The sequence below is a fragment of the Urocampus carinirostris genome, chromosome 14 (genome assembly GCF_059441175.1).
Source record: "Urocampus carinirostris isolate Australia breed hairy pipefish chromosome 14, RoL_Ucar_1.0, whole genome shotgun sequence".
NCBI lineage: Eukaryota > Metazoa > Chordata > Actinopteri > Syngnathiformes > Syngnathidae > Urocampus > Urocampus carinirostris.
In genome coordinates, this window is record NC_142362.1 from 8,050,949 (window position 1) to 8,067,981 (window position 17,033).

Here is a 17,033-nt window from a genome sequence, read left to right on the forward strand (position 1 = left end):
GTATATATAGGGATTTGTCTAGCTTCAATTGTTAGGATTGAAACAAATTATTCTTTATTGCAATCGTAAACGAATTTGCCTCTAGATGTTGCTGGTGCTCTACCAAGGGTTTTTTTTTTCTTCTAAAGGATGCTAGAATTTCCTACACTGATAAAAAATTGTATTAAGTTATTACTTTAAGTGCTTTGAGTTCTGATATGAATTCCTAACATACCTGTCAAGCTCCAGGGCTCCATGCCCTTACAAACTGTCGTATTTTCCTTTACAAAATACAAAATAATCTTACACCATTTTTTTTTTTTTTTGGAATGATGCATGATGAGAAAACCCCAGGCGGCAGACGCATGCGCACAGTAGCATCAAACCGCTCGCTTCGTTTGCAACGAAAAAAACCATACCGAGATAGAGGCTACCGCGGCAAACTCGTTTGACTTGATTGATTTGCCGTTTCGTGATAGTCGGTGTATACCGGATGGTACCCATAATTGACAAATTTGCGTTTTTCTGTACATTTTCTTGTACGTCGTACACGTCTTAAAATGTAGAATAAAAGTACTTTGCATGGCAAAAAACGTACAGGTTGACAGGTATGCACTAATCCCATGAAAATTATTTCAATGAACCAAGCCGATTGAAACAGGACACACAATTTATTAACACTGAGAATCAATGATAGTAAATAAAAGGGAGGGGAATTATGGGAGTTTTTGACCGCTGAAAGTTACTCGCACAAAAAGAAAGTTTCCTGCTATAATGCTGGTCAATTTGGGGAGATTCCCTCGTACACAAAAAAAAAACCGCTCATTGCCAAGAACCAGCAAACATGGTGTTAAACCTGAAACCGTCCTTCTCCTTGTTGTGTGGAGAGATTTGGTCTTTTGCTCTGGATGGTAGCAACGTATGGCCCACGTGCTGAACTCAAGGCCGCAGTGCAGGCCCGCACGGCTGCGCCACGTGACCGGCGCGCAACGAGTTGGAGAAAAGAGAAAGCGAGCTGTCGATCAGCTCCTCTTTTTATATGGACCAGGAATGTTTGACCAGATCATGCCTGTTTGTGCATGGTCTTAGATATCTGAGCCCAGCAGGATCAGTTGATGTTGTTTGAAGTTTCTTTACTTGCTAGAAAGCCAAAGAGGTGAGAAATTTGCGCAATGTTCTGTACTTGAGAATGCCTCCCCAATCGAAATAATTACGTACAGTGAGAACATTATTTCATCAATACATAGCCTTGGATGTTTTAATTACATTCTAAACTTCATGTTATCAGATTTCATTATGGTATGTGGTAAATTAGTAGGACTGGGAACTGTTCAAAAGTCGTTACATCGATTCTAAATTGAAAAAAAAATATGGGAGTCAATTTTGTGATGGGCTTTTTTGCTCTACATATCAAAGGGTTAGCTTGTATGTATACATATATACATTTAACAAATCAAATCTTGAATTCCCTACCTATATCAGAATGTCCCTTTTTCAGATTTTCTTCAGTTTATGTTCAAGTTCTGCTTTATAAATGTGCGCCCGGCTAGATTTCCTAAAAGCCTCCTATGGCGAGCGCACACACAAAAGATGAATGAGAAGAGTGGGACGTCAAATTTGATTTGCACCCTGGCATTTTGACATTTTCCCTTCCCCGGTTGCATTCACACAATGACTTTGATCCGCGGCATCTTTGAATGAAGTGACCCAGCAGGTTATTTGCCAGTGTGCGCAGCAGCATGTACGGGCATGAGTGTGGTTCTCATGTTTATCCTGTTTGCATTTCAGGCTTGCAGCTCGCATTATTTTCCTTTACTGACGTTGGAATCAAATAAAGGCAAACGAGAAAAAAAGACTAGAAAAATGTTATATATTTTTCCATCCAAAGAGGAATGGAAAAACGGCAAGATTTTACTTGTACAGCGCCATTCTAACACCTTAATAGTGCTAGTTTGAGACCATTCCATTGTAGATTGTCTTAATGTTTGGGGTCGTTGTGCTGTTGAAAGGTAAGCCTGCCCCCCATTCTCAAATCTCTTATAGCCTCCATCAGATTTTATTGGCCTGCATTTGGGTCTATCTATCTCTCCATCCACTGTAATGATATTTCCAGTCAGTGCTGAAGAAATGCAACCCAAGAGCAAGATACTGCCAGCACCATGCTTGACAGTGGGGATGGTGTTTTCAGTGTTACTCTTACGCCAAACAAAACACCTTTTTTTCAGCCCAAAAAGTTCAATTTTATGTCTCTTCTGACCAGAGTCCTTGTTCCACATGCTATCTGTGTCTCCCATGAGGTTTCTTGCAAACGCCAAGTATTCTGTCTGAAAGGGCTTTCTTCAGAGAATGACTAATAGTTGTCTTATGAACAGATTGGCCCACCTCAGCTTGGTTCCTTCTCTGATTAGTTTTTCCCTTGTTTGGGGCAAAAGTGACAGCCAGGTTTTTATAGGTTTTCAGAGGTTTTACAGTCTTTCCATTTTGATATCATTGCTCGCAAACTGAGAATTAATGGCACTCAGGTACAATGTCATTGTTTTACAACACCTATTTTTTAGTTTTTTTTCGCTGTAAACATAATATAAGATGTTGAAAATATTTGCTTCCACTTCACGATTGTGTCTCACATGTTGTGGATTCCTATAAACTATTTTGTGTTTGAAGTTTAAAGCTTAAAATGTGGGAAAATGGCAAAACATTTAGGGAGTCGATACTTTTGCTAGTTCTGTACTGCACAAAAGCAAAATTAAAGAAATATGAGTCTCTATCAAAACAGCTTCACAATTTCAAAACTCAAAATGGTATTTCGCGTCCGGGGTTAGAATCTCGGTCTGACATTGTCATAAGAAGAGATTCCATATGCGGGGGTCTGAAAGGTTACTCTGAATGGAAGGAACAGTGTGGCTGAAAGTGGCAGGATTCTTATGATGGTGGAGAAGTTCAAAGAGGTGTGAACGTTCTCTATAAGGTTGGTAATAGCTTTTGAGAGTGAGGTGCAGAATTTTTAAGTGGTTACTGGATGACCAGGAGCCGTATGAGCTGCTGCTGAAGACCTGATTGATTCCTGGAAAGGAGATGATGCAAGCACTTCTTTAAATGAAATGACCAAAGATGAAAAAAAATACAGAAGTGTAATAATCTGGCTGGCCAAGTTTATACTTTCAAATATAAAATAAGTAAAGGCTTGGGGACATTTTGAGCCTGTCAGAACCTACACAGACGGAGGACCCAGACGCGTAACACACAAGCTTTATTTTACGGGAGTGGGGCGGTCATGTGCGTGAACACAAATGCCAGGGATGCGGTGATCGCTGTGCGGAAGAAGTGAGACAGGGAAGTCGGAGGCAGACAAGATCGAGGCCAGACAGAACAGATGGGATCGATACAGGACACACGAGTAGATACCAGACGGTATAGACGGGATCGATACCGGATACTGCAGCAAGATACCGGACCGGAGGAGACAGGCGAGGTCAATACCGGATACTGGAGGTTGGTGCAAGATACCGGGCAGGAAGAGACAGGCGGGATCGATATCGGATACTGGAGACTGGAGAAAGATACCGGACAGGAAGAGACAGGCGGGATCGATATCGGATACTGGAGACTGGAGAAGGATACCGGGCAGGAGGAGACAAACGGGATCGATAATGGATAATGGAGGCTGGAGCAAGATACCGGACAGGATGAGACAGACGGGGTCGATACTGAATACTGGAGACTGGTGCAAGATACCGGACAGGACGAGACAGGCGGGATCGATATCAGATACTGGAGACTAGAGCAAGATACCGGGCAGGGGGGAGACAGACGGGATAGATACCGGATTATGGAGGCTGGATTAAGATACCGGACAGGATGAGACCGACAGGGTTGATACCGGATACTGGAGGCTGGTGCAAGATACGGGGCAGGAAGAGACAGATGGGATCGATATCGGATACTGGAGACTGGAGAAGGATATCGGGCAGGAGGAGACAAACGGGATCGATACTGGATAATGGAGGCTGGAGCAAGATACCTGACAGGATGAGACAGACGGGGTCGATACTGGAGACTGGTGCAAGATAAGGGACAAGATGAGACAGACGGGGTCGATACTGAATACTGGAGACTGGTGCAAGATACCGGACAGGACGAGACAGGCGGGATCGATATCAGATACTGGAGACTAGAGCAAGATACCGGGCAGGGGGAGACAGACGGGATAGATACCGGATTATGGAGGCTGGATTAAGATACCGGACAGGATGAGACCGACAGGGTTGATACCGGATACTGGAGGCTGGTGCAAGATACGGGGCAGGAAGAGACAGATGGGATCGATATCGGATACTGGAGACTGGAGAAGGATATCGGGCAGGAGGAGACAAACGGGATCGATACTGGATAATGGAGGCTGGAGCAAGATACCTGACAGGATGAGACAGACGGGGTCGATACTGGAGACTGGTGCAAGATAAGGGACAAGATGAGACAGACGGGGTCGATACTGAATACTGGAGACTGGTGCAAGATACCGGACAGGACGAGACAGGCGGGATCGATATCAGATACTGGAGACTAGAGCAAGATACCGGGCAGGGGGAGACAGACGGGATAGATACCGGATTATGGAGGCTGGATTAAGATACCGGACAGGATGAGACCGACAGGGTTGATACCGGATACTGGAGGCTGGTGCAAGATACGGGGCAGGAAGAGACAGATGGGATCGATATCGGATACTGGAGACTGGAGAAGGATATCGGGCAGGAGGAGACAAACGGGATCGATACTGGATAATGGAGGCTGGAGCAAGATACCTGACAGGATGAGACAGACGGGGTCGATACTGGAGACTGGTGCAAGATAAGGGACAAGATGAGACAGACGGGGTCGATACTGAATACTGGAGACTGGTGCAAGATACCGGACAGGACGAGACAGGCGGGATCGATATCAGATACTGGAGACTAGAGCAAGATACCGGGCAGGGGGAGACAGACGGGATAGATACCGGATTATGGAGGCTGGATTAAGATACCGGACAGGATGAGACCGACAGGGTTGATACCGGATACTGGAGGCTGGTGCAAGATACTGGACAGGAAGAGACAGACGGGATCGATATCGGAAATTGGAGATGCGATGTAAACGCACCTCTTCTTCTGTTTACGGTTTAAAACAAACTGGTTTCATATTTAGCTGACTAAAACTCGAACCGAAGACAACCACATGGCAAATGAGGCCTTCCACGTCCTCCCCCCTTATGCTGTGTGTAAACAGATGCTTTTCCGATGAGCCCATTACGCGTGCACTCATCTACGGTATTTGCCACATTTAGCTGTGTTGTTTATCGCTCTGCCTTGCCACAGCGCAGAGCCAGCAGGATCTAGCAATAATTGAAGGTCAACAAGCAGTGGTAGAGAAGAGGCTGATGTTAATGAGGCTTGCATGCTAGGTGAAAAGACAGAAGGGAAATGGCAAGGGAAGACACACCTATTCCTTCCCTGGGACTTCAGATGAGCGGCATCTCTTTTAGCATTGTACAATTAAGCTAGTTAGGTGATCAGCCTTTGACTGATTTCTCTTCTCCCATGTCACTTGCGTTATCTGACTCCATTAACCAAACACAACCTACATTCACCCAACAATTTATGCGCGCTCGTTTCTTGACGGAAAATATGAACAGGAAAGCCGACATTTCCACACGGGGGCAGATTTAATTTCATTAACAATTTAACTAAGTGTATTCCATCGAAAACGGCAGAATTAGCGTCGTTGGAGTCTCTGGGAAGCCCCCTTCTGAAGTCCTTTAGTTCTCTCATATTGGCCATCTTCTCCCCGCATAATGGAGTGCCGTCTCCTCCCTTGGGCGTGCCAGGGAAGCCCCCCTGGGCTTCACCATATCGTCGAAGAGCGTCGCGATGTCTGGAATAACCAAAACAACACCGAGCGTTTCTACGTCATCAGGGCCTTTCTGCGTCTGGATGTGCTGATTATCTTATCAGCCTTACGTCCCGTTCCCGCCGTTCCTGTAAACAGAGTTGGGTAGGATTACTTTACCTGGATTACTTTCAATTACTTTTGGATTACTCCAATACCAAATATGCTAATAAAAGACAAAAGAAACTAAATATGAATAAAATGACTACATTTTGTGCAGGCTTGGGGAGTAATGGAATACATGGAACGGCAAAAATGATGTCGGCAAGCTGTTTGGATTTATTTTCATTTTGTTTCTGTCGCATTTTATGTTCGTTTTGCCGGAGATCAAAGAGATCAAAGCCAGGAGAGAAAGCTTACCACGTGTTGTGAGTCATCATTTTATTCATATTTAGTTTATTTTGTCTTTTATTAGCACATTTGGTATTGGAGTAATCCAAAAGTAATTGAAAGTAATCCAGTTAAAGTAACCCTACCCAACCCTGCCTGTAAACAACATTTTCTACTAGGGTGCCCTGACATGGCACCACAGCCCAGCCAGTGAATCTTTTGCATTAAATGTAATTTGTATTCGATCGTATAAAATCCTTTATAGTCAAATGTATAAAATCCTTCATATGATTTAGCTACGCTAACGCTGCAGCAAAGTCATCAGTTTGAGAAACTTTCTTTATAAAAGCAATTGCCAAAACAAATGATAATTTCCTAGCATTTTGTACGACAGGGGTGCCGTTGATCGCGGTCCACTAGTTGATCACAATGACTATATGGGTAGATCGTAAGGCGTTTGTTTTGTTGAAATGAAGATTAATGAAGTGATCATAGTGCAGTCAAAACACGACGCATTGTTCTCCTTCTGAGAACATAATGGCTAGCGTGTGGCTGCAGCAATGCGAGAGCGACGCGTGAGCAGAATGGAAACAACCCTGTCCACTTCCGAGACCCCCTAGTCGTAAGAATATGCTCCTCTGGGGGTGCATAGCAATAACAATTCAAACTTTAGCCTTTCATCTTCTCGATATTTCATGATTACTGATTCGGGGCACCTGTGGTTGCCCCGTTGGCGCCAACAGCCCTGATCGCGGATTGGTTCCCTGACTCCTTTTAAATCCCCGGCTTCCAAGAGGAAGCTGTCAGACCGTCCTGCCAATCTACGCTTTCAGCTAGGCAAGCTCCGTACCTTCCGACAATCTCCTGCCCTGTTTTTTCCTGCCTGATACCTGTTGCCGACCTGTTTCTGGACCCGTTTCTGCCCTGCTATTCCGTCCCGGCCATCGACCTGTTTTGCCCTGTTTCCTGCCTGATACTTGTTGCCGACTTCTTTTCTGGACTCGTTACCCCCCTTGCTACCCTGTCCCGACTATCGACCAGCTTTTCTGCCTCCCACGACTATCCTCGGTCAACACGGAAGTGCCACTTCCGCGTTCCTGCCATCAGCTACCCTTGTCCGACGATCCTCGGATTGTGGAAGCAAGCACTGCTCTTTTTCAATAAAACTGAGTTAAACGAACGCTATTGGGTGATCAGGAACGGACGGGTGGAAAAACGGGTGCAAAAAGCGGGACCGACGGGAGTCAGAGTCAAAGTGCTTGATTTGTAGAAACACAGATTTGCTGACGGACTGACAACAGGTGACTGAAAGGACTGGGCTTAAAAAAGGACAGGGAACCAACCAGGTAGCTCGCAGTCATCATGACAGTCACAGTGATAAAAGACAACCTGTGCAGTATAGTGTACATTGTAAAATATTGATAGTTTTGGGTTGGTGGGACTCCTTGACTACAGGAAATTTCCTAGATGCCGAAGAACCTTTAAAACACAGTTTAGCGTATGCTCACCCGCATCAATGACTGCATGATATAATTCCGAAAGGATGATTAGGGCGGCTCTCTTTCTGGCTCTCTTTCTCTCTTTGTCTCAGTCTCTTTCTGTATTTTATCCCTATTCACTAGTTGTAGATATCTGGATCTCTTTGTTTCTATCTCTCTTTGGAACCAATGTTGCTCTCTCTTAGAGTCATTCTCCTTTTCTTTTTCCTTGACAGTCTCATTTCTCTTGCACCTGTCCAATGTCTGTTTTAAACTCTGTCTTTTACGATCGCTCTTTGGTCTTCTTTCCTCTTACCTTTCTACTTCTCTATGTAGATGTGTATCTCTATCTATATTTCATTCTATTGCCCCTTCTCCCCTATTTTTCACCCTATTTTCCACTCATTTTTCGACAACCTACATCACTTCTCTTTCTCCATCTCTGTGTATATCCAGTTTTTATATCCCTTGCTTTATGTATACAAAAACATAATATCCCCTCTCTCACTTTCACCATATCCTTTCACTCTATCTGGATCATTATCACTACCTTGGATCTCTTATCTTTTAGTGAATGTATATGTGGATCTTGTTTTTTCCCTTTCAACACTCTCACCTGAAATATTTACGCTCCAATAGATGCTTTAATATATTGAGAAAGGCCCAGTTGAAACACTATTTAGCAATCAAAGAAGGATTTTCTCAAGGTGACTGGGTTCTGCGGGCTTAAATGGTGGCTGGTCTCACATCACAACCATCTCCTTTATCTCCCTTCCTTCATTTGTCGCCTCCTTCTTTATCACTTACCCAAGACCGAGTTGCATTATCTCTAGGTCCCTTTAAGGGTCCTCCCGAGGGTCCCTGTTTGCTGTCAACTTACCACAGTGCCTGACTTTTATTAGCCAGTTCCCCGCTGAGAGTGTCACATGGCATAACAACACCCCAGACACACGTGGCAAAACCTTAGACCGCTTGCACCCAAAATCCCTGTGTAAGGGAAAAAGTTGTTTTCTCTTTGATTCTTATCAAGCAGTATTGTCGTGATTGTCGAATTTTGACTGGGGTTTCAAAGTAATGGTCGAAGTTATTCAATACAAAACGCTGGGTTTCATGAAACAGTTCTGCATAGGGGCTATGGACATGCATGTGTTGTAGTAGTGCAGTGTTTACTGATCTCATTACAAATATAGAAACATATTTAGCCAAGCAAATGTTCCTAAAATTGTACACTACCGTTAACAAGTTTGGGGTCACCTAGAGTAAAATCACACTTTTATTTATCATATAAGTTGTCCAAAGTCTGTGCTCTTTTGCCCATATGACTCTTCCTTCTGTTGCCCAGTCTCAGATATGGCTTTAGCTTTACCACTAGTACGATGTTGAGACTGGTGTTTTGTTGGGGGCGGCAGTAGCTCAGGAGGTAGAGCACTTGTCTTGGGATCAAGGGATCCCAGTTCGAATCCCGGCTCGTCTGTGTTACATGTCGAAGTGTCCTTGGGTAAGACACTGAACCCCTCATACCCCCAATAAGCAGGTCAGCGTCTTACATGGCTGCAATACAAGGCCTCTATTGGGAAATGTGAAGCACACTGTAAAGTGCTTAGGGAAGTCTTGACTTGAAAAGCGCTATATAAATGCAGATCATTTCATTTCATTTTGCCGGTACTATTTAACAAAGCTGCTAGGTGTAAGGCATTTATTTCTCAAACTAGGCGCTAGTCAAGTCAAGTCATTTATTTGTATAGCCCTTAATCACATTAAGTCTGAAAGGGCTGCACAGACGACAGATTATTGCAAACTACAGACTACTATTACACTATCCCCTGATCTGGAACCTACATGAGGGAAAGGAAAAACTCAAAAACATCAAGTCAAGTCATGTTTATTTGTATAGCCCTTAATTACAAGAAGTCTCAAAGGGCTGCACAGACCACAGATTATTGCAAACTACAGACTACTGTTACAGTATCCCCTGATCTGAAACCTACATGAGGGAAAGGAAAAACTCAAAAACATCAAGTCAAGTCATGTTTATTTGTGACACCCTTAATCACAAGAAGTCTCAAAGGGCTGCACAGACTGCAGACTACTATTACACTATCCCCTGATCTGAAACCTACATGAGGAAAATGAAAAACTCAAAAACCTTAGCACGAGGGAAATGAAGAAAGCTTGAGAAGGGGTCGCACACTTCAAAAATGTCATCCGACACAGTTACTAATTACTTGTTGAAAAATGGAATCTGTAATGTAACACCGAATACCATCATTTTGCAGTAATGTATCTTGATTGCTTTCAATTGCTTTTGGATTTCTCAATACCAATTATGCTAATAAAAGACAAAATACACTAACTATAAATACACTAATATTCTCGTCCTTTTTCATGGTTGTGAAGCAATGTCTCCTACTCCCTAACTCTTACTATTCTGGTTAGTGACGTGTGCTGTTCTCTGAAGGAAGTACTGTAGTAGACACCATTGTAGGATGTCTTCAGTTCCCTAGGAATTTCACGCTTGGATAAGCCTTCATTTCTTACAACAAGAATCAAATGTCAGTTTCACATGAAAGTGAAGGTCAGTTTCGTAACTTTTTAACAAGCCAAACTGTTTTTAGCAATGCTAACATAGAGGCACAAGTCAAATAACATTTTTTTTGTTCAGCCTTAATCACAAAAAGTCTCATAGGACTGCACAGGCCACAATCTAATCATCCATTGACATTCTAACGCAACTAGCAAACACAATGTTAGAACACTGGAGTGCTGGTTGCTGGATGGAAGATCTATACCAGGGGTCAGGAACCTTTTTGACCCAAAGAGCCATAAAATCAAAAAATGTTTTAAAAAGAAATTGAGAGAGCCACATCATATAATTTCAGACAAAATTGAAAAAACTGCCAAACACACTCTCTAGACAAAAGCTAATTCCTCAGCACATTTTATTTCACGGTGTGTCATTTGATGATTTAATCAAATGTATGAAATAATAATGCCAAATCCTGTGTCCCAAATCAATGTAAATATGCCATTACAATGTGTCTTCCACCTTCAGTTAAGAGTGTTGAGGAGTTTTTGCCGTTAGATTTGTCCTTAATAACGGTTTCAAAACAATGTGCATGCAAAGTTCTTTTGTAAAAATGTCACAAATTACTGCAAACGATAAGCATATCGTCATATTCACTTGCACTGAGCGAGAGAGAGAGAAGGAAGTGCCGTGCGCTGTGCCCACCTGTACTGCTCACCCAATCAAAGTCGTTTGCCAGCGTTTTTATTTATCAGTTTAAACGGTTCCTTATCGAACTTCTGCATTAAGTTGCTTCGGCTTTATATGGACCAAAATCGTGATGAAATCACTTGACTTTGGAACGCCACAGAGAGATGTGCAATAGTTACATTTTATTTCGGAGTCATACGTACTCATGAAAAGAGCCATAGATGGCTCCCGAGCCATAGGTTCCCTACTCCTGCTCTATACACCTATGTAGATATCGTATTATAACAAGAAATTTGCCCTTAAAACAGTCATTTACCATGTTAACAATGTATGGGATTTATTTCCGAATAGTTTTCCTTTTTCTTTATTTAAAAAAACTGTGATTTTCCTTTTCAAAAACGAAAATGTCTAAGCGACCCCAAACATTCGAACGGTAATGTATTTAATGAGTCCACGAGCATTTCATGGATAAGTGTCACTTTCTACTGACTGTGTATACTTAAAAACTCTCCAAACTCAGCTTCAATTTTTCTTTCTTTTCTTTTTCTGTCATTCCCCGGCACAACCGTGCATCTCGTTTGTCTTGTGTTTCTTGACTGGATGGCTGCACTTGTTCTCCTGTACGTCGGGCGCTTGTGGGTGTTTTTGTCGGGGGTCGGGATATTTCATGTTGTGGGGGATCGGTTAGGTTATGCATCCAGGAGGGCAATGCTCCAGCAATTACACGGAGTCACAATGTACTCTCACGACGAACACCACAGCGCCACCAACCCCTACTGCTGGAGCGACAGAGGTAAGGGGACTTCGGCCAATGATGCATTCACTGCCCATTGATGAAAACGTCAGTTCTTGTTTCAGTTTGTCTGTTCCATCGTCAGGGTTGGGTAGGGTTACTTTAACTGGATGACTTTCAATTACTTTCGGATGACTCCAATACCAAATATGCTAATAAAAGACAAAAGAAACTACTGTAAATTCTGGACTATAAGCCGCTACTTTTTTCCCTAACTTTCAACCCTGCGGCTTATTCAGTGATGCGGCCAATTTATGTCATTTTTCTAACGGCCGCCAGCGGCGCTCGAGTGTTGCTACCATTAACTGCCCTGTTACAGCCACCGTTTGGGATGAAAGCTATATTATTATTATTATTAAAGCTTTGAAAACTCCCTCGGTGTACCGTCTTTCTTTGTAAATATGTGTAACCCATGTATAATATGTATTTGCAACTGTATATTTTTGTAATGTATATATTTGTATTTATTTTAGACACTTATTCTGATATGTTTTGCGCGGGTGAACGAAAAATGAGGGGCGGAACAAACGCGGGGTGCCGAGTTTAAGTGGGGACCGCTAAAGGTGAGGGAAAAACAAGGAAAGAAGAGGGGGTAAAAAGTTGGTTGAAGAAAAAGGAGTTGCGTGAGTAAATGTGTTCATCTGATATATTTTTCCCACCCTTACCTTTGGAAATATACACTTTTTTTCCTTGGATTACTTTCAACGGGACCTGGACTCTGCAGGTCTGCACCAAACCTTAAGTACCGGTATCATTTTCCGTTCATTTTGCCGGCTGTGATTTTTGGACTGTGGACTTTAATGAAGGACATTTAGTTTTTAATCGCGGGACTTGAAGTCGAGTTTGGGTTAATTCTGTGTTTGTGTTACATGTTTAAATGTGGGCTCATGCGGCTTATATACAGGTGCGGCTTGTGTATGTACAAAATCGGTTTTCCTCTTAAAATGTGGTGGGTGCGGCTCATAATCAGGTGCGCTCTATAGTCCGGAATTTACGGTAAATATGAATAAAATGATGACTCACAACACATGGTAAGCTTTCTCTCCTGGCTTTGATCTCTTTGATCTCCGGCAAAACGAACATCAAATGCGACAGAAACAAAATGAAAATAAACCCAAACAGCTTGCCAAGACCATTTTTGCCGTTCCATGTATTCCGCTACTCCCCAAGCCTGCACAAAATTTAGTCATTTTATTCATATTTAGTTTCTTTTGTCTTTTATTAGCATATTTGGTATTGGAGTCATCCAAAAGTAATTGAAAGTAATCCTGTTAAAGTAACCCTACCCAACCCTGTCCATCGCGACCGTTCCTTAAAATCGCCTTCCTGTTCTTAGGGGGTATGTCTTCTTCGCATTGACTGTCTTTTGCAGCGTACTGTACACACTGTGCAGTATAACTCCACACCCACTTCCATAGTCTTTTTTTAGCCTGTGCACACGTTTTCATATCACCTAGAATAGCTGCTGAGAATGTTTTCCCCCCAAATCATTTTGATCCTGATATGTGTCCACCAGGCTTTGCACCATCTGTAGTTGTTGTTACATAAACTCCGCACTCACTCACTGAGGCTGCACTGCACGTTGCCTGACTCTTAAATAATTCACCAGTGTGGTAAAACAGAAATACTTTTATGATGGATGCGTAGAGTGTTCTGTTTTGTGTACGAGGATTCACGTTTCATGTTTGTCTTAACTGGAATCTGTTTGGATCAACATTGCACCTGGAATTAAGGCGACTTATTGTCTGTTTGTGTGTTAGTGTCACAAGCCAGAAACGGAGACAGGACCCAATAGCGTTCGTTTAACTCAGTTTTATTGAAAAAGAGAGCAGTGCTTGCTTCCACGATCCGATGATCGTCGGACACGGGAAGTTAATGGCAGGAATGCGGAAGTGGCACTTTTGTGTCAAGCGGGGATAGTCGAGGGTGGCAGGGAAGCTGGTCAGTAGCCGGTACAGGGGAGCAAGGCCGGTAATCGAGTCCAGAAAAAGGTCGGCAACACGTATCAGGCAGGAAACAGGGCAAACCAGGTCGATGGCCGGGACGGAAGAGCAGGGCAGAAACAGGTCCAGAAACAGTTCGGCAACAGGTAACAGGCAGAAGAAAACAGAGCAGGAGATTGTCGGAGGGTACGGTGCTTGGCTAGCAAAAGCGTAGGTTCGCAGGACGGTCTGACAGGTTCCTCTTGGAAGCCGGGAGTTTAAAAGGAGTCAGGGAACCAATCAGCGCTCAGGGCTGTTGGCGCCAACGGGGCATTCGCAGGTGCCCCGAATCAGCAATCATGACAGTTCGGGGGCTTACCGGTTATGAGAATCAGTCGCTAAAAGACTACTCGAGTCAAATATGGCAATCTGCAGAGTCACTATTCACTATCCAAGGGTTTTGCTCTTCTATTTGGCCGATTTGACGAGCTTTTAACTTGCCTGTCAGCAGCCTTTGTTCAGACTTTAATCCATGTTTATGGTGTATCGCCCTGGTAACATAATTGATTGATAGATAGATAGATAGATAGATACTTTATTCATCCCCGTAGGGAAATTCACACTTCCAGCAGTCTCCTATGTTGTTTATTAACAGATTAACAGGACGCCCTTGGGGTGCTTTGTTGTGGTTTAGCCACAGCGGAGTGGGTGACATCACACGCTAGTCCAAAAATTTGACATCCCTGCAGCAGATGGAGATCTTTGTGCCCAGGGTTACACCACCTCGTGTTCACGTAGATAGCGAGTCCGCCTCCTCTCCGCTTCCCGCAGGCTTTTATATCTCTGTCCCTAACGGCGCAGAAGCCGGATAGCTCTGGGTAGCTCACAAGTGTTTAGTTTGGGGAGTAAATTAGATTTAATTCCTTTATCTGATTTTGGACTTCTTACAAATAGCTACTTCAGGATTGACCAAAGAAAATCTGGTTGGGTGGTTGGGCGCTACTGTAAGTAGTTGAGACAACTTGTTTTATTCTGTTTTCTCTGACAAATAAAAATCAGCATTGGTCCAGAGAAATATTGTTGGGCCAATGGGCACCGCTGAAAATTTCAGAGGCACGTTATTTGTTATGCGATCTCTTGAAATATATCTAAACCACCATTGGCCCCCCAAAAATCCAGTTGTGCAGTACTTTAAAAAGTGTTTATCTGTTGATTTGATTCGTCCCATTTTCCATGTGTGTATTGTTAGATTTTTGTGTCTTCCTGTCTGTGTATTTTAACAACGTGACTAAGGTCTTTGTGTGCTTGTGTAATGACTTGTTATTTTTCAACTATTCCGTCTCAACAGGAACATATCATCGTTTTATGTGGCAATGTCCCGGAAAGCAATCCTAGATTTTTGAATAGTCTCGTTACGTCTTTCTTTCTAAATGTTTCTTCAGAATTTCCCGTCTTCATAATTCTTGTTTTAATAGCCAGCTTATTGTTCTCCTCTTTGGCGTTTATTGCCGTCATTAATCCATCTGTCTATGCTGCTCCTGCTGCTGTATCACACTTGTTTTAATCATCTTTTACTTCTCTGCCCCTCCTCTTCGCATCGTTCCTGTGTCATTTTTGTCTCTCCGGTGGCCTCCGCCGATGCAGAGAGCCGCGAAAACTCCTTCAGTCGATCGCGCAGCTCCAGCGTTTCGAGTATCGATCGAGACACCAAAGAGGCCATCACCACGCTGCAGTTTGGGGAGTCCTTCGGGCGAAAGAGCGACAGTTTTCCCACACCGTGTCTGTGGGTTGGCACCAGTCTTGGTGTGATCTTGCTCATACCCATGTCCATTCCTACAGACCAGGAGGAAAGAATGGAGGAACAGGTCACCATTGGTCCCTGTGGTGAGTCCAGATTACAAATGTCTGTGTTTGCCATAGCCACCAATGAATTATTACTGTAAATTCCGGACTATAGGCCGCTACTTTTTTCCCAAATTTTCAATCCCGCGGCTTATTCAGAGATGCGGCCAATTTATGTAATTTTTTTTAACGAGTGGGAAAGGTGACATTTAGACCGGTGAAATATATGCGCCGCGGCAGCTTTCGTGTTAATTGCAAACGGGCATATTGCTGGGGAGTATTCAAATAAAGGAGCGTGGAACGACGTCATCATGATTAGGTTTCCTTCCGATGTTGAGAAAGACAACTTAGACGAAATTTCCAAAGAGCAAAAAGCAGGGTCTGCCGTGATTCTAACAACTTTGGCATTTATTTCCTTAACAGACTAATTTGCAGGTATCCGAGCGTCTTCTTAGTAGCGTGAGGCTACCTCCCAAAGGCACGGTTTAGGATGAAAGTTATATTATTATTATTAAAGCTTTGAAAACTCTCTCGATGTGTCATGTCCAGCTTGGTCACCGTGGCGACCGGCTGGCCCCGCCCCCTGGGCACCGGCTGTAGTAGATCGTCTAATTTACGTGGGTGCTTCTTAAAGGCGGGTTTTTGGGATTGCCGGTGGCTGGTTCATTCTGTCACGGGACCGGACCAGATCGGAGGCAGGAAGAGTGAACTCATTCGCGTTAACGATCAGATACTTTTATTAAGGAAATAAAAGTCGTCCAACACTCAGGGACAAAACAAAACAAAAACAGGCTTACAGGCAAACAGGAACTCGGACTACGAATATTCACAAAACAGGCTTTTACTCAGAACGGGCAAACACAGGTTTTCCTCAAGTCAAACAACAGATTAATGCAGAACAGAAAACGCAATGAACCAGCAACCGGCAATCCCCAAAACCCGCCTTTAAGAAGCACCCACGCAAATTAGACGATCTGCTACAGCCGGTGCCCAGGGGGCGGGGCCAGCCGGTCGCCACGGCGACCATGCTGGACATGACAGAATGGACCGTCTTTCTTTGTAAATAGGTGTAATATGTATTTGCAACTGTATATTTTTGTAATGTATTTATTTGTATTTATTTGAGACACTTATTCTGCACGAGCAAATTAAAAAAGAGGGGCGGAGCAAACGCGGGCTGATGGGAAAGTGGAGACTGGTAAAGGTGAGTTTTTGTGGACACGGCGGACAATAATGGATATATATTTTTCCCACCCTTACCTTTGGAAATATACACTGTTTTTCCTTGGATTACTATCAACGGGCACCCAGAATCTGCAGTTCTGCAACAAATTTTAAGTACCTATGTCATTTTACGTTCATTTTGCCGGCTGTGATTTTTGGACTGTGGACTTCAATGAAGGACATTTAGATGGAATAAGAGCTTGCTCTGTCCACTCCACGCATCGGCCCGGTATTGCAGTACCTCCGGGAACGGTGCATTCGCAATGATCGCAGCAAGGCTTTAAGGCTAGGACCTTAGCTTGGCCTTTTGGCTGAGAGTAAGA

At 43.5% G+C, this 17,033-nt stretch overlaps 1 protein-coding gene across 13 annotated transcripts in view; it reads left to right on the forward strand.

The window, feature by feature from the left end:
* Positions 1-17,033, forward strand: part of stxbp5l (syntaxin binding protein 5L) — a 308,998-nt gene that overhangs the window by 264,853 nt on the left and 27,112 nt on the right. For 8 of the 13 annotated variants that reach the window (XM_088353620.1, XM_088353621.1, XM_088353627.1 and 5 more), the window contains 2 exons: positions 11,618-11,722; positions 15,289-15,528. In XM_088353620.1, coding sequence (XP_088209746.1) covers positions 11,618-11,722; positions 15,289-15,528 — 345 coding nt within the window. The remainder of the gene's footprint in view (positions 1-11,617; positions 11,723-15,288; positions 15,529-17,033) is intronic. The other 5 variants (XM_088353624.1, XM_088353628.1, XM_088353632.1 and 2 more) reach the window with 1 other exon arrangement.